At 64.7% G+C, this 23,374-nt stretch overlaps 1 protein-coding gene across 8 annotated transcripts in view; it reads left to right on the top strand.

The window, feature by feature from the left end:
• The window catches only part of Adgrb1 (adhesion G protein-coupled receptor B1), a 73,316-nt gene extending 50,795 nt beyond the window's left edge, over positions 1-22,521 (top strand). For 3 of the 8 annotated variants that reach the window (XM_078016598.1, XM_078016597.1, XM_078016604.1), the window contains 14 exons: positions 2,708-2,811; positions 5,206-5,308; positions 5,796-5,946; positions 6,362-6,431; positions 7,574-7,640; positions 9,333-9,418; positions 10,908-11,006; positions 14,037-14,208; positions 16,195-16,290; positions 17,529-17,583; positions 19,415-20,121; positions 21,073-21,108; positions 21,290-21,397; positions 21,754-22,521. In XM_078016598.1, the coding sequence (XP_077872724.1) occupies positions 2,708-2,811; positions 5,206-5,308; positions 5,796-5,946; positions 6,362-6,431; positions 7,574-7,640; positions 9,333-9,418; positions 10,908-11,006; positions 14,037-14,208; positions 16,195-16,290; positions 17,529-17,583; positions 19,415-20,121; positions 21,073-21,108; positions 21,290-21,397; positions 21,754-21,951 (2,052 nt within the window). In that variant the 3' untranslated portion in view covers positions 21,952-22,521. The remainder of the gene's footprint in view (positions 1-2,707; positions 2,812-5,205; positions 5,309-5,795; positions 5,947-6,361; positions 6,432-7,573; positions 7,641-9,332; positions 9,419-10,907; positions 11,007-14,036; positions 14,209-16,194; positions 16,291-17,528; positions 17,584-19,414; positions 20,122-21,072; positions 21,109-21,289; positions 21,398-21,753) is intronic. The other 5 variants (XM_078016602.1, XM_078016601.1, XM_078016599.1 and 2 more) reach the window with 4 other exon arrangements.
• The last annotated feature ends 853 nt before the right edge of the window (positions 22,522-23,374 follow it).

Genomic DNA, 23,374 nt, shown 5'->3' with positions numbered 1-23,374 from the left:
ACCTGGGGAGGCTCAGGATATGACAGAGTTCAGGGTTTCGTGTGCTAGCTGGAGTTGGGTCGGCCTTGTGAGCAATAGGGAGCCACAGATGGTGTGGGAGCAGTGACAGGGAAGATGTCACTGCAGGGTGGAAGTCAGTCTCAGGGACGCAAGGTATATAGAGGACTTGGGAGAAGATGAGGGGTAGGGAGCTCATGTGGAAACGGCAGTAACCAAGCACACCAGAAGAGCCATTGGCATTTGGGGTGACCAGGACCCTGGAGAGGTCAAAGGTGGTGACGGGGTGGACCCAGGAGGTGGGTTCAGGGAGGGCCTCTGTGAGGAGGTGACTTCGCTGAGGAGGGCCAGCCACCTGAAGGTCAGGGGAAGAGCGCGGGGCAGCAGAGCAGCCTGTGCAAAGGCCCCAGGGCGGTGCTGAGCCTGGCGGAGGAGCTGGCCTCCAGTGGGGGGCCTGGTTGTGTGCCTGCTCTGTGGGAGTTGGGGCCAGTCCCTCAGCCGTGAGGTCTCAGCCGGCCCTCCTGATGAGGCTGGAGGTCCCCAGCACCCTTGGTCCTGGGGCTGTGGCCCCTCCCTGTGCCATAGCACCCAGCGCTGGGCAAGGCTGTCAGGAGTGACCGATGCCAGGTGGGGAGGGGCAGGTGGGGGAGCCGGCAGACTGGCGACGGCCAGGCCTACGGAGGGCAGACGAGGCAGATGGCCAGAGGTCGGGGCTGGAGCCAGCATGGCACAGGCGCGAGACAGTTGCTTAGCCGCCTGTGGCCTGCTCAGGGCCTTGGACTGTTTGCTGAGGCCACCTGCCCACACATCCCTGTCCACCTGGCCTCCCAGCCCCGTGCAGGTTCCCCGCTGGGGAAGTGAGAGGTCATGGACTAACCCCGGGGTCACTGCTTCGAGGAGGGGTGGAACCGAGCGTCAGCGTGCTGTGGGACAGCTAACGCAGGGGTGGGGAGGTGAGACCCCCTGGCTGGTGGTCTGGGTCTCCTGCAGAGCCTGAGGACAGCCAGGACATGTGGCCAAGGTCCCCAGCACTGTGAGGAGCCAGGTGTGGCGCCAGGCCCGGGAGGCCAGTGCCCCTGTGCCTGTGCAGGCACTGTCTGTCTCGGGTCACCATGTGCCTAGGCATGTGGGACCTGGGCTCTGAGTCTCCCCAGGATGGAGCCCGAATAGGCTACACCAGGCTCACTCTGGCCTGGCGGGAGGGGAGGGAGCGTGGAGTTGCTGGGCAGGGGGGCAAACCCAAGTGGTAAGGACCTCACAGCAGGTCTCCGCTGGCCAGAGCTCCACCTGGTGCCTGGGCAGAGATTGGGGCAGCCAAAGCCCAAGGCTTTGCGACAAGGTCTGCAGGAAGGTGGGTCTCGGGGGCCAGAGCCCAGGGGTGCTCTGGGCCCAGGGCAGAAGGGCTCTGAGGGCCAGGTGTGCCCAAGAAGACGTGAGGACAGTTGACCCTGAGAGTCGTCTGGGTGTCCCGTCTTGGGCGATAGCACTGAGGACAGCTCCTGGGGAGCCAGGGGCTGGGGACACACTGGACGCTGAGGTCATCCAGTGAGTTCCAAGATGAGCTCATCCGAGAGCCAGGAGCTCTGGCCGTGGCCATGCCCTGTCTGCCCCAGGACCCCAGCCCCATGGGGAGTCCCGGGTCTGTGAGCTGGCCTGCTGTGCTGCCAGACCCCTGGCTGCCTGGGTGGCCCTGGACAGTGTCCTCGGTTTTCCCAGATTGCGCCCTCCCCTCCTATTCCTGGGCCAGGAAGTCGGACAGCCTCTGTGCGGGTCAGGGTGACCGCCACAAGACCAGGGGCAGGCCGGCTGCCCGGGAGGTGGTCCTGCTGCACGTGGGGAGGAGCAGGCAGGGGTGTGGAGAGCAGGGCAGCCTGGGCGGCTGGGGGCTGGGGAGCCAGGTTGCAGTGGACGGAGCAGGCCCCGGAACTGAGGCACCAGAAGGAGCCTCGGGGTGGCCAGTGTCAGGTGAAAAGGTCTGAGAGCAGCCAGTGCCAGCCATCTTGCTTCCCGCCCAGCTCCCCCTCACTTCCTCCTCCCCCCGAGAGCCTGGGCGGCAGGCTGGCAGGGGCCGGGGTCTCTCAGTTCCTCACGCTTGCTGCGGTACAGGAGGCTCACGGCATGGATGGTGGGCTGCACAGGGTCACCGTGTCCTTCTGAGTTCGCTGGGCACATGGTGGGGAGTGAGGGACGGCTTGGCCCTGCCCCCAAGGGGCACATTGAGATCGGGTGGCCAAGGTGCCAGCCCCCTGGACCAGGGGATCGTATTCCAGGTAGAGGGACGCCCTGCAGCAAAGGCCCTGAGGTGGGGACGAGCGGGGACAGCTGTGACGTGGGGGTAAACTGAGGTGCCAGCCAGAGCAGGGCAGGAGGGAGCACAGCTTTGCTGGGGCTGTGGGAAGAGGCGCGGCTGGGCCTGCGGACAGCGGAGGCTCCGGAGGATCAGGGCCAAGAGCTTTCTGTGGGGCGGGGCCTTTGCTCCTGGCGCACCTGCACAGGAGCTCCTGGACTAGGGTCCTCGGCGCCATGGCAGCAGAGGGTCTCTGGGGGCTTGCCATGAGACTGTAATGGCAGCGTGGGGCTCCCCTCAAGGGCCCAGAGCCCCTTCAGGGACAGGCAGCAGCGCAGACCCTGGGACCTCGAGCGTGGGTGGTCAGCCGCCTCGGGCCCAGCAGCACGGAGGCCCTTGCTCACCCTGCATTCCCACACCTAGAACATGGAGAAGGCACCTGTGCCGTCCGTGACGCTCATCGTGGGCTGTGGCGTGTCGTCCCTCACCCTGCTCCTGCTGGTCATCATCTACGTGTCCGTGTGGAGGTGGGTGCCACCCCGGGGTGCCCGGCTGGGGGAGGCGGGCCCCGAGCTCCATGGCCTCCCAGGACGTGTGTCCGCCTCCTCCGCCTGCGGCCCCAGCCGGCCCTCTGCACAGCCCGCCCACACCTGTTTTCTGTTTCTTATTGCTGGGTCCACATACACAAGTGTCCCTGTCCCACTGAAGCAGGGCAGGGTGGACGTGTGGCCACACTGCTTCAGCTGGGCCGGCACTACAGAGGTGCCTGTTTGTTCTGACACTCTCTGTGAGGGATGCCCACCCCAAGCCCCACGGCAGGTGCACGTGAAGCACCTGCCCCTTGCCCACCGAGTCTTCTTGGTCACCTAATACCCCTGTGTGTCCTCACATGGGACCTGCAAGGCCATAGCTCCTGGGACCACAGCCTGGGAGCAGCTCAGGGCTCAGAACCTCTCCCACTGCCCTGCCCCACGCTCCTTCCCTCGAGGCCACAGGGGCTCAGCATAAGAACCCCAGACCTGCGACGGGCCCCGTCTGTCCACCCCGTGCACACCAGGTGGTGTGCACACTCGGGTGGGGCCAGGTGGAGCCAGGGTGCATGGCAGATGCAGGCTTGGGTCAGAGCATGGGGCTGGGTAGTCACAGCGGTGTGTCCTTAACTGTAGGTCTGTGACCAGGTGGCTGAGTGGCCAGTCTCTCTACCATCTAAATCTAGGCCTCCCTGGTTCCCACCCATCAAGTAGTTTAGAGCAAGAAGGGTAAGCTCAAGGTCGCTGCGAGGCAGCCACCCAGGATGTCCAGAGGGTGTGCGGCCCCCGCGCCTGCCCCTTCTGCTCTCCAGGCAGCAAGTTGTTAGCCAGTAACTGGAACTGATGGCCTGGCCACCGCCTGGGGTCCGGCAGTAAGAGGTCAATGTGGGCTGGGTGGGGAGGGAGACAGGCACTCTCCTGGTGACTGGGTGGCCATTAGCAGCAGGCACCCTCTGCTATCCTGCCCCAAAGCAGAGCATCCTCTGCTCCTCTCCTGGGATCTGCAGGGGGCCACGGCATCGGTGTTCCCATAGCTCTTCCCCTGGGAACCGGGGCCCCCAGAAGTTCGGGGTTAGGGCTGGGGGGCCCCGAGCTCCAGCTCTGGCTCACAGAGCTTTTGCTCCTGAGGTTGTCAGAGCACCTTCCTCAGAGCCCTACTGACTGTCCCAACGCCCCTGTCAGCTGCAGGCAGGGACAGTTCTGATGGGTCCATGAGGAATCGGGATCCAGAGAGGGATATGAAACACCCAAGGTCATGTAGCACTTCAGAGCTGTGTCAGGGCCCCCCAAAGCTCAGCCAGGAACCTTCTGCTCTCAACCTGAGTGGATCTAGGTACCAAGGGCTAGTGGTGATGATGGTGGTGATAATGGCCATGTAATTATGGTGTTGGTGGTGATGGTGATGGTGGTGGTGATGGTGATAATGGTGGAGGGTGTTGGTAGTGATGGTGGTACTGATGGTGATGGTGGTACTGATGGTGATGGTGGTGGTGATAATGGTGTTGATATGGTGGTTGTGGTGGTGACGGTGATGGTGGTGGTGATAGTGATAATAGTGATATGATGGTGTTGGTAGTGATGATGGTACTGATGGTGATGGTGATAATGGTGTTCATGTGATGGTGGTGATGGTGATTATGGTGGTGGTGATTGTAGAGGTGGTAGTTGTGGTGGCAGTAGAGGTGATGATGATATAATGGTAGCGGTAGTGATGGTTGTTGTGGTGATAGTGATGGTAATAGTGAGGGGTAGTGTGGTGATGGCGGTGTAATGGTGATACGATCATGGTGGTAGTGATGATTGTTGTGATGGTGATTATAATGGTGATAGTGAGAGTGGTAGTTGTGATACTGGTGGTGATGGTGGTGGTGATGGTTGTGGTGGTGATGATGGTGGTACTGATCCTGATGGTGGTGGTCATGGTGGTGGTGATACTGGTGCTGGTGATGGTGGTGGTGAGGTTTGTGGTGGTGACAATGGTGGTGGTGGTGGGAGTGGTGAGGTTGTGGTAATGATGGTGGGGATGGTTGTGGTGGTGGTGACGGTGATGGTGGTGGTGGTGGTGGGAGTGGTGAGGTTGTGGTAATGAGGGTGGGGATGGTTGTGGTGGTGGTGACGGTGATGGTGGTGGTGGTGGTGGGAGTGGTGAGGTTGTGGTAATGAGGGTGGGGATGGTTGTGGTGGTGGTGACGGTGATGGTGGTGGTAGTGCTGGTGGTGGTACTAAGGGTGTGATGGTGGTGGTTGTGGTGTTCTTGAAGTAGTGAGGGGAATAGTGGTGGTGATGGTGACAGTGACTGCGTGGAGGAGGTAGGTAGGGCTCTGGTCTTGGGCTGAGGATCCTAGCTCTTGTGAAGAGAAGGCTAACCTCAGGCCCCATATTCGCCCACAGGTATATCCGCTCAGAGCGCTCAGTCATCCTCATCAACTTCTGCCTGTCCATCATCTCTTCCAATGCCCTCATCCTCATTGGGCAGACTCAGACCCGCAACAAGGTAGGTGGCCTTGTGCCGTCATGTGCACGTCCCAGTGTCTTCCAGTGTCTTCAGGTGGGGTGGTTGGTCCCGCAGCAGGGGCCTCCTCCAGCCAGCCCTGAGTCTGGAAGCTCCCAGTGGGGCTGCTGGTTTGCCCTCGCTCAGTGCCCTGTGCTGCTGCCCCTCCCACTCAACATGGCAGCCCAGACCTCAGGTGGGAGCCTCTTCTTCCTCAAGGAGCCGCCCCACCTGTAGGGGACAGAGGCACTGCACAAGTAGGCTCCTGGCTGGCGTCTGGTAGAAGCTGGGAGGAGGGGTCTGTCCCTGGCAGTCACCCACCCTCAGCCTTAGGTTTCAGCACCCATCTCGGCAGGGACTGGGTCACCCCTCAGCTGCTTCCTGCTTGGGGACTTGGCCTGGTCACAGCTGGGGACGCTGGGTGCTGGGGGCGCCGGCACCAGGGGCGGTGAGCGCCTGCCCAGCCCTGCCGGCCCTGCCCACCCCCCAGGTGGTGTGCACGCTGGTCGCGGCCTTCCTGCACTTCTTCTTCCTCTCCTCCTTCTGCTGGGTGCTCACCGAGGCCTGGCAGTCCTACATGGCGGTCACCGGCCGCCTGCGGAACCGGCTCATCCGCAAGCGCTTCCTCTGCCTGGGCTGGGGTGAGCGTCCACAGGGCGGGTGTTGGCCAGCGGGTGGGCTACCCTCTCTGAGTCTGCCCCTGCTCTCCTTCCTGTCCTGCGGCCCTCTCCACCCGCCCTCCCCTGTGAGTCTTCCTGAGCCCCGGGCTCCTCCCTCTTTGCCGGGTCCATTCAGATTGCCCAGTTCAAGGTGACCTTCAGAGAGCAGGCAGCTCTTCAGCAGGAGTGCTCTGAGCAGTACTAGAACAGGCTTACATAAAACACGCCTCCTGGCTCCGTGAGACCCAGGTGTGCCCGGCCGTCCTGTCCCCCAGCCCTCTCCTTCAGCGACCTCCTGTCCACCCCTCACACACTGTCCTCTGGGGTTTGAGACATGTCCCTGCTGCGCCCTCGGCAGGGCTCAGCATGGCCAACCGGCTCTTCTGTCCTTCTGCAGGGCTCCCTGCGCTGGTGGTGGCCATTTCTGTGGGATTCACCAAGGCCAGAGGGTACAGCACCATGAACTAGTGAGTCAGGGAGGTGGGGACATGGTGACACCACCCGGACCCCTGACTTTTGACCATCCAGGAGGGTGAGGGCTGCCATGCCCTCTGCCCTGTCTGGCCGGGTGCTGTCCCAGGGAGACTCGGGGAGGGTGGGCCCTGGGTGGAAGCTGAGCCTTTGGGCAGGCCCTGGCTCCTGCCCAGCTGTGGGCAGTGAGTTGAGAGAAATGGGCGGGGCCAGCAGACCCTCAAGTGCACCTTCTTGTTGGGACATAGTCCCTGGCCTCCGCACCCTCCACAGGTGTTGAGCCCCGGACAGCTCAGCAGGTTCCCTCCCATGAGCCTGTGGGGCAAGGCAGGGGCAGGGTCCACTTCACAGATGCGGTCTCTGAGGGCCTTTTAAAGGGTCATCTGGGCCAGGTCCTGGGGCCTTCAATGCTGAGCTGGGGCACCTGGGGCTTATTTTAAAGGCAGTATGGGTTCCCCTGGTGGGGAAGAGGGCCTGGGCTCAGGAGGGGAGTTGGGGCAGGCAGAGTGCGGCAGGGTGGCGGGGTGGGGCAGGTGGGGAGTGAGGCCCCCTGGGCAGACGGGCGTGGCTCTGTGGGGCCCAGGGGTGTAGCGGCAGCTTGCTGGGGAGCCCCGAGCGGGCGGCGCGGGGGTCAGGCTTCGGTGCAGATGGCTTGGAGCCCAGCCTGGTGAGTGCCGGGCGGGAAATGTGGCCTGCCCCAGAGATGAGAGGAGGGGTGGGTGGGGAAGCTGCGATGGGTTTTCCAGGGTGAGGATGAGTGTGCTCCGTGGACACTTGCCGGCCAGAGGGGTGCCCTGTAGCAGCCCAGTGTCCCACAGAGATGGTTCTATGGGCACCTGGTGGTCTCCAGTGAGGGGGATGGGGGGCTGATAAGTGGGAAGGGCCAGGCCAGGTGCATCGTGACCAGAGCAGGAGGCCCATGGTCTTGCTGGCCTGGACCCTGCCGCGTGGTTCTGGGCAGGCGTGTCCCCGATGCTGGGCCTTTTTCCATCTGAAGCCAGGATGACATTGGCCCTCTGGGGCTCCTGGGGATCGCACAGCCAAGTGTGTGAAGTGCCCCGAGGGCAGGAGGTGCTCACTAGGTGCTGCTCCTCTTGTCCTAGAGGGCAGGTGGCCCTCACAGCCTCTCTCCCTGCAGCTGCTGGCTCTCCCTGGAGGGGGGACTTCTGTACGCCTTCGTGGGACCAGCTGCTGCCGTTGTGCTGGTACTGACCCTGGGCCTGGGCCTCTTCCTCATCCTTGGCTGACCTGGGAGTGCCCACCTGGGGTAGCCCTGACCTTGAGTGGGCAGCTCCTCCTGCCCTGCTTCGACCTTGCCCCCAGGGTGCTGGGGTAGGCCAGGGTGTTACTGGGTCCCTGTGGCACAGCTGGCCTGACCGTGGCCCCGTACCCCTGTCAGGAGGTCCGAGCAGGCTTGGTGAGTGAGGGGTGGGTGGGGGCAGATGGACAGACAGACAGCTGGAGCCGCTGGGAACATGCAGGCCAGGCCTCCGCATGTGTGCCCACCACACAGCTTTTAGAGCTGGGCACAGAGGCCAGGGCTTCCCCTTAGTAGGTGCCAGGGATCCTCCCTTCATGGTTCTCGAGTTTCCTGTCCATTTGTTTTGTGAGAGACATAAAACTAGCACCTGGTGCCCAAGGCTGGTGTCCCCAAGCAGATGGACTGGGGGACTGGGACTGGAGGACCTGCCTGGGGTCGCTGGCCTCTGCTGGGCCCACCCAGCTCTGAGCCCGGCTCTTGTGCCTGCCTCCTGGTGCTGCGAGAAGAGCAGAGCATCAAGATGCTAGGTCCAGCTTGGGGTGGGCACTTCTCTGTCTCTGACCCATATCCCCCCTCCCCACCTTCTGGTGGGGCACAGCACACGCTGAATGTGTCAGACAGGTGGACGCTGGGCACTGGATGGCAGGCCCTGCAGGGCATGGGTCGGGGGATCCTGGGCTGCGTCAGTGCCAACGTGGGCGGCTTCCACAGGTAGTCCCAGGCCCTTCTCACAGGCCTGGCCACCAGAATCCCTGTTCTTTATTCCTTGAAGGTGCCCGAGTGGGAGGGGCTGGAGCAGGGCATCCACAGTGGCCTTGGCCAGCAAGACCAGGCATTGTTTAATGGCAGGCACCTGGGGACCAGGGAGGGGCTGAAGAGTCAGGGACCATCCCTGCTGGCCTGTGTGCTATGGTCCAGGGCCTGCTGCACGTCCCTGACGTAGTCCTGGTGGCCAGTGAGCTGCCCAGGAAGGATGGCCTTACCTAGGCCAGGTGCTCCCTCGCTGTGTCTCCTGGGGACCTCCTGTTCTCGGAGCTCCTGGGGGCAGTCCCTGTGTGGGATCCTGAGCCTGCCAAGCAATGGGGACAGCGTCAGCAGCGCTGGCCTCTGGGTGGGTCGCCAGGTTCCTTCCATAGAGCGGGCCCCAGGAGCTCACGAGCTCTGCTGCAGTGAGTGGGGGTCTGGCGATACTGTGAGGGGGACGTGTCTCATTGCAGCAGAGGCACGGACTCGTGTGGGCCCTCTGGGAATTAGTAGCTTGGGGAGCAGCCTGGGAGACATACCTGAGCCCCCAAGAACCTCCCAGGGTGCGAGTGCCCAGGGGAGGTGGTGGGCAAGGGGAGAGCAGAGAGGTCAGAGAGGGGTCCCCAGGATGAGCTGGTGAGAGTGTCTGAGGTGCGTTCCCTGACAGTGGAGACTGGGAGGGGCAGGCACTGGCACGTGGGGTGGAGGAGGCGAGGTTCTGCATGGACAGCAGCTGGACTGGGCCCACTGAGGCCCCTCGCCTGGCTGGCACTGGGGGCCACCTGGTGGAAGCACTGGAGGTGGCCCTTGAGCTGAGGGCCCCAGGGGTGTGGCCGCTGTGGGCTGGGGCGCGTGGGTGGCGCTGCCCACACCTCTGCTCTCTGCCTGGCAGGTGAACATGGTGATCGGGATCCTGGTGTTCAACAAACTCGTGTCCAAAGATGGCATCACCGACAAGAAGCTGAAGGAGCGGGCAGGGTAGGCCTGGGCCGCCGCGGCACCCTGCACACTCTGGGCTGCCAGTCCCTGAGCCCACAGCTGGAGGTGCCCATCACTCAGCGTGGCACTGCAGGGGTGGGGGCCCAGGCAGGGGGGACTGAAGCGTAGACACAGCTGCTCCTGCCTCGCCCTGTGCCTCAGTTCCCCATCTGACGGTGACAGGGCGGGGCCCTTAGGATCCCCAGGAACAGCGAAACTGCCCACAGAGACCCTCCCGTGCTGGGCACCCTTCCCCACCAGGCTGGCCGTGTGGCCCTGAGGCAGGACCTTACCTGTCTGTGCAGCTGACTGTTCTTGTGGGCCTTCAGCACGGGAGGAAGGGTCAGCAGGAGTCACGCTCCTTCAGAGGGCCCACAGTGCCTGGTGCTCTGGGGGGCAGGCTGGCCACAGCCAGAGTTGGGGGGAGCCCGCCCTGCCCCTGTGAGCCCTCCTCCCTCCCTCTGCCTGCTGCCTGTCTGTTCTGCCACTGGCATCTGCGTGGGGCCCCACCCGTGTCCTCTCCCCTCTGTGCCAGTCTTGCTTGGTGTCTCTCTTTCTCTCTGTCTCTGTCTCTTTCTTCCTGGCTCCTCCTACTCGCCTCATTGGACAGAAGCGGCAGAGTCTCCCCTGGGGTGCCAAGTGGGTTCTGGTCCCTGGTCCTGGTTGGCAGCCACCAAGCAGGCTGGGAGCTTCTTCACTGAGCTGTGTGCCGGTGACTGGGCCCTGGCTCCCAGTCTGGGCACAGAGGTCGCGGCAGGCTTCCGCTAGGCCTTGCTCACCCCACCTTACGCGCTCCAGGATGGGCGGTCACACCCCAGAGCGGCCCTAGGCTGCACAGCCAGGACCGAGGACGGCCACTCTGGCTGCATCTGTGCAGTGCAGAAGCTGCGTTGCAGAGCGCTGCCCGTGCCTGCCTGCCACTGAAGCCGACTCCCCTGGGGCTGGGCCTGCTGAGGCCTAGGAGGGCAGATAGCTGGAGCTGGCATGGTTGTAGCCTGGGCCTCCTGGGCTGCGGCCTGGCCTCGCCACAGAGGTGGAAGGCACACACATCCCTGGGTGCTCGTGCAGAGGTGGCACACCTCCACGATGAGGGGCCACTGCCCAGGTCAGCTCCCAGACAGGAGGGCTCCCCCGTCCACCCACCCTCAGCGCCTGGCCCCCGTGGGACAGCAGGCGGATGCCTACCCCTGCTCAGCAAGCAGGCAGCCCAGCTTCCGTACCCAGGGAGGAGAGGAGGGTGGCAGGGGCCTCCCTCGGGCGTGTGCTGGCTTGTGCAAACTCCAGGAGAGATGCGCCTACCGGTCAGCTCATCCTGGGCACCAGACCCAGCTGCCCCCAGGCAGCAGGAGCCCTGCCCACACCAGCTCCACATCCCCAGCCGGGGCCCTGGGCGGCACGAGCCCCGGGGACCGCTGGCTGGTCTCCCTCTGCCCCGTGGGTCTCCATGAGACGTGTTTGCTTCTGTTTCAGCCTTTGGTTTCACTTGCAGTCAGCTGCCCCAGGCCCCCCTCGGGCGCGCCCTCAAGTGTGCCGAGTGCGGAGTCCCCCGTGCTGCCGATGCCTCCCGCGACGTCTCCAGCAGTGCCGTGTTAGTGCCTGGCTGCCCGCCAAGGGGCGCCTGCCGCCCTGCCCCCGCTCACGTCTGTGTTCTGTGTTCTTGCTCTCTCCAGGCCGCTGACCCCAGGTTTCCTCGGGGCCTCTGCCCTGCCTCACCCCCTCCCCAGGCTCTCTCTTCCATGTTCCAGGCACTGGGCTCTGTGCCGTGAGCAAGGCGGGCGGGAGGCAGAGTGACCCAGGCCAGTGGTGGTGGTGATGGCAGCACGGCCACCCCTCGAGGGCCTGGGCCAGGTGTGGGGCTGGCTGCTACTGCTTCCTGGTCACACCCCAGAAATGCTGCTGGCCAGATCCTGGGCACAGGAGGCACTGGCCTGCCTCCATGGGCACAGGAGGGCAGGGAGCCTGGGCTGTGTGGGGATGCATGAGTGTGAAACTGTGATGTGAGTGTGAGCAAGAGCATGTCTAAGGGTGATGGCATGTACACAGTGTGTGCTAGTGTGCACATGTGTAAGAGTGGGTGCATGTGTGCTGTGTGCTAGTGTCACATGAGGTGAGAGTGGGTGGAGGTGAACGTGCATGTGTGGGGTGTGTGTAGTTGTATAAGCATCTAAGTGTATGGGTGTGTGTGATTGAACCTGTGAAGATGTGTTAGAGGTGTGCACGTGAGTGTGAGTGTGTGCATATGTGTGTAATGTCGCCACAGCCAAGGGAACCGGTGGCCGGGCTTGGAGTCAGTGGCCGATGGCAGACTGGCTTTCAGAGAGGCTCTGAGCAGTGCTGGGCAGTGTGGGTTCAGGTGGGCAGGCTTGAGGGTGGAGCGTCCAGGCCTCCGGCTTCCTCAAGTCGCAGTGATGGCCAAGCCCCTAGACCCTTACCCACCAGGCCCTTCTGCTTCCTGAGCTGGGCCCTGGATCCCAGGATTTTAGGAGCCTTAAGAGAGAGGGCCAGGGCCATGGGCCTGCAGGAGGCGAGCTGGATGCAGAGATGTGGCAGGATTACCCTGCACTGACAGGCGGGTGAGGCACAAGGCCAGCCTAGCTGTGTGACCTGCCGTCACGCCTGGGTCCCACACTGGCTGAGAGACAGGGCATCCTGCTCGGGGAGGGCCAGGTGTTTGGGGTTAGCAGCCTTGCTGGGTGAAGGGCCCACCCCAGGTGGGAGGCTGTGGGAAACTCGGCTGTAGCCTGAGGAAGCCTTAGAGAACCTCAGCCGGGCAGGAGATGGGGTGGCACCCCCAGGCTCTGCCCAGATCGCCCCACACTTCAAGACATCTGACTCCCAGCCTGTGGGTAGAGGTGTTTGTGAAGCTGCAGAGGCTGGGGGTAATATGTGGTCACCAAGCCCAGCCATCTGCCAGCCTGGGGAAGATGGACTGTAAGTGTCAGGCCTGGAGGCTGCCCCCTGTGGGCAGTCAGGGAAGGTGACGTGGGGGGCTGAGAAGGGAGAAGACAGGTTGCCAGACACTCCACCTTAGTAGGAAACCGAGGCCCAGAGCCCTTGGGGATGCGTGGGCACTTGTGCAGGCCAGCGGGTGCCGTGCTGTGCCTGTCTCGGGGATGTGGAATGAGCAGGCAGTGCAGCCTGGAGCGGAGGGGCAGCGGCTGCCTGCCCACCCAGCAGGGCAGACTCCAGGCCTAGGGCCCTGGCGTTGGGGGTTTGTGCCTGGCACAGAAGGCCCAGTGAATAGTGCCTGAGGGAGTCTGCAGTAGTGTGGGTCGGTGAGGGCCACGTAAGCCCTAATTCCGGGGGCCTGTGCTGTGTCTGGGGAGGGAGAGGTGGAGGCCGCCTGGCCGCTCCTGGCCTGAACCAGAGGGTGGGTGACCAGGGAGCTGTCCTTGAGATCCTGGAACTTCTGGCTGGGGCAGGAGCAAGGGAGCCTGTCCTGGACACCCCACTAGGTGCTGGCTAAGAGCAGGCAACTCCCCCGGACAGCACCCTTGGAAAGGAACAAGGCTGGCCTGCCATGAGGGTTGGGCCTGGGGGAGAGGACGAGGGGAAGGGACAGGTGTGGCCAGCTCTGCAGGGCCCCTGAGATTGACGGATGAGGATGGGAAGTGTCCCCTTAGCCCACAGGGGTCCTCAGGGCTAGACGACCTGTGCCAAGCCCCCCTGATCAGGGGCTCCTTTAGCTGAACTCCAGGCCTCCCAGCCTCTTGCCCAGCAGCCTGCTGCCCCTGACCCACACCCAGACCCACTGTCTGTCCAGTCCTCCCGCTGCCCTTCTGCTGCTCTTTCTGGGAGACAGAAAGGTAACTCCTAAAGGAGAGGGGAGCAAGTGGCCCTGGTGCCCGAGTGCCAGCAGCTCGGGAGCCTGGCCCAGGCAGGCAGCAGACTCAGCAGTGGTCCCCAGGCCCCAGGTCCCCGAGGGTCACTCCAGTGCAGGGGCGGGGTCATTTGCCTGCTCCTGCGTGTCCCGCAGCCCTGAGGCAGCGTGGCACCCCTGGTGTGGGAGCAAGAGGGCTGTAGGGTGGTGTGCCTGCAGCCAAGGTGCCCCGTCCCTGGCTGAGTGCAGGGGCAAGGGCAGCTCAGGCCGGTCCACAGGTAGGGCACTGGGCTCCAGAGGGTGGGTGCGCAGCCGCAGCCGGAGAGGAGGAAACGCCGCCGTCTCTCTGTCCCTGTCTGTCCCTGTCTGTCCTCTGGCCCTCTGGGCTTGTCTGACTGCTCACCTGTGTGTCCCTCAGTTTCTGTCCCTCCCTCTCTGAGTTCCTGCCTCCCTCCCTCCCTCCCCAGTGGCCTCCTGCCCTGCTGTCAGGCCTGGGTCTCTGCTCCCTGGCCCTGGAAGCTGGACCGGGGCCTCCCTACCTCGCCCTCTCCCTCCTGACCCATTCCAGTCGGCCACCCCGCCCTGTGAGGAGCCTGGACTCTCCCAGAGAGCTTCTCCACCTCTTCCTGAGTCCCCAGGTCCCCTCAGAGCTCTGGGCCTCGGGGAGGCTCCCACTGGGCTCTGCTGCAGCCCCAGGGGCCAGGACCCCAGCGACTGGGGAGAGGGCAGGGCCGAGTGCGGGCGGTGGGCGGGGCGGGGAGGCGGGCAGGAGGGGCAGCTGACGCCGTCCGTCCCCAGGGCCTCCCTGTGGAGCTCCTGCGTGGTGCTGCCGCTGCTGGCGCTGACCTGGATGTCGGCTGTGCTGGCCGTCACGGACCGCCGCTCCGCCCTCTTCCAGATCCTCTTCGCGGTCTTCGACTCGCTGGAGGGCTTTGTCATTGTGATGGTGCACTGCATCCTACGCCGAGAGGTGGGTGGCCCTCTGTACCCAGGTCCTGCCCTGCCCGCCCTGCGGAGGGAGCAGGGAGACACCGCTTCTGGGGCCCCCCACTCCTGTCGGCTGCAGGGACCTGGCCGGGCAGGAGCGTCCACACGCAGTTCCACAGAGCCAGGGCTGCCACGAATGGCCGCCTTGGGCCAGGACAGCTTCCAGGACACCCTCGGCGTGCAGGGTGACGGAGGCAGCTGGGGCTCCATCCTTGCAGAGCCTGCTGAACAAGGGAGCTGGTAGCAGATGCTCTTGGCATTGTCTGGACCAACCAAGTCTGAGTGGCCTGTTGGCCGGGGGCAGCAGAAAGGGTCCCATCCAGACCCCTGAGAGCTTGGAGTGTGGGAGGACGTGCGTCGTGACCTAGGGACAGGACTCCTACGTGGCTCAGAACCAGGATGTGGCTGCGGGGGCAAGAAGGGCCCAATCCTCCCCTTCTCCCCAGAACCTCCTAGGACAGTGGCAGGCGGACTCTTCAGAAGCTCATAGATGAGGGAGGACACTCGACAGGGAGGCCGTGGCACTCCCAGCCCTGGAAGGTCAGGCTGCAAGAGGAGAGGTCATGACCTGAGAGACTGCAGCAGGCAGCTAACTCCAGGCCACCGAAGCCCAGAGAGCTGCCCGAGGGCCCCTCCCAGGATCTCAGGAGACCAAGGGAGGACCCTCTGGAGCCGCGGATCCTGTCCCTCTTGGACGTCAGGGCACGTGGCCTCCCCAGCTGGGCTGCACTGCCCTGGAAGAGTGCACCAAAAGGCCCTGACGATGGGCATCAACGTGGAGTGCCCCTTGGTCAGTCCACACTGACCCTGAGCCCACCCCTCTGGACAAACGTGAACTTGCCAGTGGGAAAGAGGAGGGGACCTAAAGTTCCGGGCTCCATGCTGCAGCTGGTGGCCCCTCTGGAAGCCCCCGCCTGCAGCCCCCGCCCCTGACAGCCCGTCAAGCGGCCACTGAGGTTGAGGATGCTGAGGGAGGAGCCGGCAGAAACGGCATGGGGGAACCGAAGAGCCCCCACGGGAGGAAGGAACTCCCCAGAGCCCCGCCCTGCCATCCCGAACGGCCACTCACCCTGACCACGGAGCACTACCAGTGCCTTGCCTGGCCCCAGAGATCTGCTCGTGCCCTTGATTCTCAGCGGCACCATGGCCAGGTGCTCGGCTGCCCGCCTGCCAACAGCCATTCTGGCCCGGCATGGCCTTGGGGCTGCAGTCTGCTCCGAGGTCACCATCTTGCCTCCGGCCCCTGTCCTGGCTGCTTGGCTTTGTGAACAAAGAAGAGCGGCCTGTGAGGAGGAAAGAGCAAGGACACCCCAAGGACAGAGCAGCTTGGGAGTTCAGACCTGAGGGCGGCAGCCGCAGAGGTGGCAGGGGTGAGGCCGGGGCGGGGGCTGGACAGACATCTCTGAGACCTCGTCAAGCAGCAGGCAGAGAGCCCAGAGGGTGGGCAGAGCATCGCCGTGGAGCCTGGCCCTGGCTCAGAGCTGCCTGGAACCTCACGAAGCACCCCTGGACCTCCGATCTCCGCCTCCTTTGGCAGTTGCTGGCCACGTGGACAGGACAGGCAGAAGCTGCAGCCCCACCCACATGGCTGAGGTCCCTTCAGTGGAGAGTGTTGCTGGAGGAGGCGCAGGCCGGTCCACCTGCAGGGACCCCCCTCCGTCTGCCTGCCTCAGAGAAGAGGCTTTGGGGATGAAGGACAGGTCTGAGGCCACTGGAAGTCCTTGCCCGACTCCGGCCAGCAGGGCCTGCAGCGTTCAGCCAGGGGGCTCCAGGTTTCTTCATTCTTATGCCACAGAGAGCACGAGAGTGTCTCAGAGATGAAGAGAAAGGCCATGGCCTGCTGTGGACATGTCCTGTCCCCTCCTCCACCACTCCTCTCAGTCCTCCCCCCGCCCCCTTCCCGGGCACCCCAGAGCTGCCATGTCCCCGGGCCCTGCTGTACACTGACGCTCCCCACTCCCTCCCCCAGGTCCAGGACGCCGTGAAGTGCCGCGTGGTGGATCGCCAGGAGGAGGGCAACGGGGACTCGGGGGGCTCCTTCCAGAACGGCCATGCCCAGCTCATGGTAGGACTGGGAGCCGGGGCATAGGCACCCCCACTGGGAACCTCAGAGTCCTCCCTGGGCCCGGAGCTGCCCTGGGCAGAGGCAGCCCATTAGAGGAGCCCTGAGCCCAGTTTACATTTGAGGAAACTGAGGCTCTCCAAGGTGAACCCCCATCCAGAGCTTCAGGCCGGGAAGGGTGGAGCTGGCGTCCATGCCACGTCCAGCTGAGCATGAGGCCCTGCCCGGCTCTTAGCCTGCCCCTTCTAGGACTGCACACAGGCCCCTGCGAGGCCACCAGCTCAGGGCCTCCTGAGCACCAGGCCTCTGTGCAGCTGCCCACATCAGGCCCCCATGGACACTGAAACTGCCCGCCACCCTCAGACCCTGACTCCTGGCAGCCCAGTGCCCCCAGGCTCAACCAGGATCCCCCAGCCCCTCTGGCCCCTGGCCTGGAGCTGGCAGCTCGAGCCTAGGCCTTCTCTTGCCCAGGCAGGGCCTCCAAATCCCCACGATGGCCTAGGCTTCTCCATCCAGAAAGGGGCAGTGTCAGGCTTTCCGGCAGATACTGGGTCACTTTGAGACACAGCCCCTTCCTGAGGCTTCTCCTGGCTAACCCCTGACCTTAGTGGGAAGATTCATCTTCCTGTTGACCTGTGTTTGCAGGGAAGGAGCGTCCAGGTTTGAGAGCAAGGGCCTGGGTGTCATTCCCTTCTCCTCGGCTGCTGCCCTCCTTGCTTTCATGGGGACCAGGCCCCTGCTCAAAGGATGGCCAGTGGTGGCCGTCACCACCTTGGCGTCCCTCCTTTGCTCTGCCTGTCCCTGGCCCCTGGCCTTCCTGCCTCAGCCCCAGCACCATGGCAGGGGCCCAGGAGAGGAGGTGCTCCAGACCCCGAGGCTGCTCCTGGCCTGGGGTTGGAGGCTGCGGTCAGCAGGGCTGGCCAGCTGCTCCGTGGGGGCTTAGAAGAACACAGGCGGCCTGCAGACACAGACGCAAACAACAAACAAGGAAACACGCACACGTACGCTCACGCTGCCACGCCACACGCCACACGCACACAGACACTGACACAGACAGGAGCACTTGTTCCCAGTCACGTCCACACCACCCCCAGGCCTGCGGGGACTCTGTAGACGTGGCCTGGGCGCCTGGTGACAGCGCGTCAGCGCCTGGGCACCTTGTGTGTGGCCCTCCAGGCCTCCCTGCAGCAGTAGCCCCTCCGCCCCCCGGCCCTCACCCCTGCCCACCCTCTGTCTTGCAGACTGACTTTGAGAAGGATGTGGATCTGGCCTGTAGATCAGGTGAGCGACCGACAGGTGAGACGGCAGGTGGCCGGGTCGGCCCACTGCTTCCTTCTCTTTGCCCAGCGTCTGTGTGCTCATCTGTCCTCGCCCTCTGCTGGCACCCTGCCCCTGTCCCTCACACCCCCGAGGCTGCAGGAGAGCTGTGGTGCTGTTGAGGGCGCTCCAGAAACCTGTCCCTGAGCCCCTGACGGTTGGCCAGTGCAGCTCTCCTGCACCTGCCTGACTCCCCTGCACCCTCCTCCCGGGCAGCGAGGCTGGGAACTGTGCATGAAACCCTGCCACCCCTCGCCACCCTCTCCTGCCACCCACCCTCCCTGAGCACCTGTTCTGTGTTGCCTTCACTTCATCATTCGTCCAAGCCTGGAGGACAGGCAGGTTGAGCTGGCAGGGCGGAGGACCCACCACTGGGGTCTAGGCTAGTGCTGAGCTTCCTGGAAGCAAGAGCAAAAAGAGAGTCTGCCTAATAAGGCTCCTAACCCACCCCCAAGAGTCAGATAACAGAGGTCTGCTTCCTCCAGTGGTGTCCTGGGAACCGGGTATCTGTGGAGGGGCCACCTAATCATGCTCCCTCTGGCTGGTCAGGTATTTAGGGCATCTTCTCTAGAGCTAGACATGAGGCTGGGACAGTCCCAGGTGGTGAATGTCAGCTGCCGCCAGGTGGACCCCAGCCGCAGGGGTGTGCACTGGGCCCCCAGAGTGCTTGGTGCCTTCTGAGTGGCTGGGGGCTACATAGCCAGTGCTGGGCACAGGTAGGGGAGGCACACCACCCGTCCACAGTGCTGGACGCTAGCCCTGCCGCACAGCGAGCCGAGCACCTGGGTGCGATGGGGTGTCTGGGCCCGTGGGGCGTGGGACGTTGTTGAGTGACCAGCCCCAGCTGGGTGTCTCCTGAGATGGCCTTGACCCTCGGGGAAGGTGCAGGTGGAGAGGGCAGTGGAGGAGCATGGCCTGCCGGGGTCAGCGGCAGGAGGGAAGGCGCAGGTGGCTAGACCCTGCAAGGGGCCTGGGGAGCGCCCAGGAAGTGGTGGCTAACACCAGTGGGTGCTGGTGAGCTGGGATGGAGGGAGCAGCTGGTGGACACCAGGGCTGACCCAGATATGCTCAGAAGCCCATCAGGCCAGTATGGGTGGGGCACCGGGTTGGGTCTGGCTCTTTAGAGAATGGAACCACTGGGTGTGGAGAGGCTGCCGTGGACGCTGGGTGGTGGAAAGCTCTGGCCCTCCAATGGCTAGTGGAGGTGGGTTAATCAGGAGTGGGATGGGAGGTGGGGCCAGCTAAGCCCCGGTCACAGGGCAGGCAGCCTGGGCCAGCTGTCCAGGGACCAGATGACCAGGCATAGGCGTCCAGGCTCCAGGTGCTGGGAGGCAGGAGGCGTCCATCAGGGTGCAGGCTTGAGTGCTTGGGAGCCTGGGTTGGGCTTGCTGCCCTCCCGGGCAGATCCTGGCACATCCTCCCCACACCGACTCAGCCATGAGCAGGCCTTGGGCAGCAAGGACGCTTGACCAGCCAGGGCCCCTTCCCCAGAATAGGCTGCTCCACCTGCCGCCCTGGTGTGTCCCTGCACTCCTGGGTAGGGCCACCTTGCTTGTCCTTCTGAGCTGCTAGGACAGGCCGCTTGTGGGTGACAGTTGTTTGTCTTCTTGCTGGGGCAGGCAGAGGGGCACCCAGGTGCCAGCCTTGCTTGAAAAGATATGAGCCTTGGCCAGCTCTGCACCAGGCCTGGGTCAGGGGCAAGTGCCCCAGGCCAGCCAGCAGGTGGGACCGGAGGGAAGTGGTGCTGGCCTGTCTGGGCCCTCCCGCTGGGGGCCAGCCTGACCCCCATCTGCCTCTCATGACCCCACAGTGCTGAACAAGGACATCGCGGCCTGCCGCACGGCCACCATCACAGGCACGCTCAAGCGGCCATCACTGCCTGAGGAGGAGAAGCTAAAGCTGGCCCATGCCAAGGGGCCACCGTCCACCTTCAACAGCCTGCCGGCCAACGTGTCTAAGCTGCATCTGCATGGCTCGCCCCGCTACCCTGGTGGGCCCCTGCCCGACTTCCCCAACCACTCACTGACCCTCAAGAAGGACAAAGCACCCAAGTCTTCCTTCGTTGGCGATGGGGACATCTTTAAGAAGCTGGACTCAGAGCTGAGCCGGGCCCAGGAGAAGGCTCTGGACACGAGCTACGTGATCCTGCCCACGGCCACGGCCACGCTGCGGCCCAAGCCGAAGGAGGAGCCCAAGTACAGCATCAACATCGACCAGATGCCCCAGACGCGCCTCATACACCTGAGCATGGCGCCCGAGGCCGGCTTCCCCACCCGCAGCCCACCCACCCGCGAGCCCCCTGGCAGCGGGCCTCCAGAGGCACCCCCTGCCCAGCCCCCGCCCCCCCCGCCCCCACCACCCCCACCGCCCCAGCAGCCCCTGCCTCCACCGCCCACCCTGGAGCCAGCGCCTTCCAGCCTGGGGGACACGGGGGAGCCCTCCGCCCACCCAGGACCAAGCTCGGGGACTGTCACCAAGAACGAAAACGTCACCACCTTGTCTGTGAGCTCCTTGGAGGTGAGGGTACCAGGGCCAGCTGAGCTGGCGGGGCCAGCGGGTCGGGCTGCACTCAGCACCGTGTCTAAGGGCGTCCTAGGGGGCGCGGGCGGTGGCCCGGCCTGCAGGGGAGGCTCCCGGCCCCCAGCAGCAGCAGCAGATGGGCCGGGCTGACAGGCCGGCTTCTACCTGCACCACTGGCCGGGCAGGGCTGGCCAGGACCCGCTGCCCTCAGGCCCACTCCCAGGGCATCAGGCCCAGTGAGAGGGAGCTTTTAGCAGCCCATGCTGGCCATGCCTCTTGTCCCATGTCCCCTCTCAGGCCCCAGCCTGGGTGCTGAGTCTAGCCTCCTCATGAACGGGCATTGTGGCAGCAAGTGTCCCCATGTCAACCTGGCGTCTGAGTTGACCAGTGGGATGTGAGACTCCGGTCAGGGTAGGACACACTGCCCCTCCCGGCTCTCGGCCTCTGGGGATGCACCTGGGAGCCGAGGGCCTCCTTGGGTGAGCCCAGCCTTGTGGCCCTCGTCAGTCCTTCTGACCCTGGGCAGCATGTGCTGGTCTGGCTGAGCTGGACACCCTGGCCCAGCCCTGACCCCTGGCACCTGCCTGTGGGAGGAGCAGCCTCCAGACGCTGGCAGACGGGCCCCTGGGGCCAGGAGAGGAGGGCTGTGCTGGCCAGGTCCTGCCGTTGGGAGGGAGCTGCTCCCGTCCTGTCGGCCAGCCGGTTGCTGTCAGCTTCCCCTCAACCTCAGCAACCCCACTGCACCTTCCAGCCCCCGCTGGCCTTAGTGAGTCCAGGGAAAGGCTGCCTGCCCAGAACACAGGCCTCGGGGCACACCCTCTGGCCTGGCGTGGACCCTGAAGGCAGGACAGGGGCTGGTGGCCCTCCCTCACCACAGGGAGGACCTGGACTCCTGGTCTGGGAGTCTCAGAGAACCAGTAACAAATGAGCATAAACTTGTCCCCACAGCGGCGAAAATCGCGGTATGCAGAACTGGACTTTGAGGTGGGTGCCGATGTCCCCTCCCTGGACAGGCAGGGCACACCCAGCCCCTGACCAGGCAGCTCAGGGCACTGGGGCGGGCAGGGAGGTGGAGTTGGGGCGGTGGCGGGCCTTGTCCCCCGGGGCTGGAGATGGGCAGCCTGGCCGGCCGGGCCCCGCTCAGGACAGTGGCCTCCCTCTGCAGAAGATCATGCACACGCGGAAGCGGCACCAGGACATGTTCCAGGACCTGAACCGGAAGCTGCAGCACGCGGCTGAGAAGGACAAGGAGGCGCTGGGCCCCGACAGCAAGGTTGGAGGGCGGGGGCGGCATGGGGTCCCGGGGCCTCCCCTGCTGTCCACACCCACTCTGCCCACCTGGTCACTCACTCCCTCACTCATTCTGCCTCTCCTGAGGACCGGCCTGGTGGGCCCAGGCTGGACCCCGAGGGGCAGGACGCAGGTGAGCCTGGCACGGTGCTCAGGGGTGTGGTCAGGGTGGGGGCAGGCGGGTTCCCAGCCGCCCCCCGCCAGCCCCGGGCCCTGCCAGTCGTAGGGTGAGATGTGCGTGGGGCCCCTCCCTGAAGGCCCTCCTGACCTGGTCTGCTCCCTCTTCTCCCTCCCGCTGCACCCTGCCTCTCGCCCGCGCCCCTGCCCCTCGCCCCGCAGCCAGAAAAGCAGCAGACGCCCAACAAGCGGCCCTGGGAGAGCCTCCGGAAGGCCCACGGGACGCCGGCCTGGGTGAAGAAGGAGCTGGAGCCACTGCCGCCGTCGCCCCTGGAGCTGCGGAGCGTGGAGTGGGAGAAGGCCGGAGCCACCATCCCGCTGGTGGGCCAGGACATCATCGACCTCCAGACGGAGGTCTGAGTGGGCGGGCGGCGGCCCGCACTGGGCCAGGAGGAGGGATCTGCTCTGCCCGCTCCGGCCACAGGACGGGCACAGGCACGCTCGCGCGCAGGCCAGGCCTGCACCCCGGCCTCAGGGCACAGACGGCCAGGCAGAGGGCCGGCGCTGGGACCAGAGCCAGACGCAGGACAGGAGGTGGCGCAGCCCGGCAGGCACAGGGCTCCAGAGGCCCAGAGGTGCCTCAGACTCTGCCCTTCTAGGGCGAGCCCCAGCAGGCGGGGGGCTGTGGACAGCGGACAGGCCTGGATGGGCAGTGTCCCCAGGATGCCCACCTGAGACTCCGCTGCAGAGGACCAGCCCGTGTGGCCCGCTGGCCTGGCTCCATTTTTTAGACACCCCCCACCCCTCGGGAAGCAGCCAGACCCCCACTCCCTTCCAGGGCCCTGGGCCCCTCTCAGACCCAGGCAGAGAGCACAGCCCGGACCCGAGGCCCCCAGGGGCAGGACTAAGCCCACTTTGGGAAGACACAGGGTGGGGAATCTATTTTTTCTCTCCTTTTCTTTTCTTCAATAAAAAGAATTAAAAACCCAACTGCGGTGTGTTGTTTGTGTCGGCAGCTGGCCTGGCTAGGACAGGGTCCCAGTGGCCCTGCAGCTCCTGCCCCGTCGGCAGCCGGGGTCTGGCCCGGGCTCCCAGGCGCCCTGTCCAGGCCATGGTGGGAACTCTGGGCACTCCCATGATGGTGCCCCTGCCCCTCGGCGGCAGTCCTCGGTGGAGGGGACAGGCAGCTCCGACCCCAGCCTGATCCCCTCGTCTCCTGAGTCACCTTCAGGAAGGAACACCAACAGCAGTAATTTAAAGGAAAAAGAACAGACAGACGGGATTAGAAGAACGTGGGGGTCTGGGAGGGGAGGGCACTGGCCTCCGACGGCCATCTCCTCCGTGTTCCCTGCGCAAGCTCCCTATGTCCATCACTGGACGCTTGCTGTCCCCAGGCCACGTGGCCCTATCTGGCCAGGGGTGAGTTGGGAAAGCGAATGTGAAGGTGCAGAGCATCCCCAGACCCAGTGGGAGCCCCCTGCCGTTGGCCCTCCCTTCTAGGTGAGGAGCTCCTTCCTGCCTCTCTCCCAGTCTCCAGCAGGGGGCAGCCTGAGTCCCTCCAGGAACCTGGCCCCGGAGCTGTGAGAGGAGCTGCCAGCAGGTCGGGGGACATCAGCCAGCCCCTTCCTCCACGGCTCCCAGCCAGGAAGCCCCAGGACTGCGGAGAGCCTGGGCCTCGGCAGGTGGAGCCCACTGCCCCTCCTCAAGCCCCACAGACCTGACTGAGGGGGCTTGGAGCTCTTGAAAGGGCATGTGACAGGCTCTCTAGAGTCCTCCTCCCAACAAACCCAGGAGGAGGGGCAACCTGGCACAGGTCCCCTGGACAGCCTGGCCTGGGCCCCTC

This window comes from Ictidomys tridecemlineatus, chromosome 7 (genome assembly GCF_052094955.1).
Source record: "Ictidomys tridecemlineatus isolate mIctTri1 chromosome 7, mIctTri1.hap1, whole genome shotgun sequence".
Lineage (NCBI taxonomy): Eukaryota > Metazoa > Chordata > Mammalia > Rodentia > Sciuridae > Ictidomys > Ictidomys tridecemlineatus.
The sequence above is the reverse complement of the archived record's forward strand: the minus strand, read 5'-3'. Positions and strand labels throughout refer to the sequence as shown.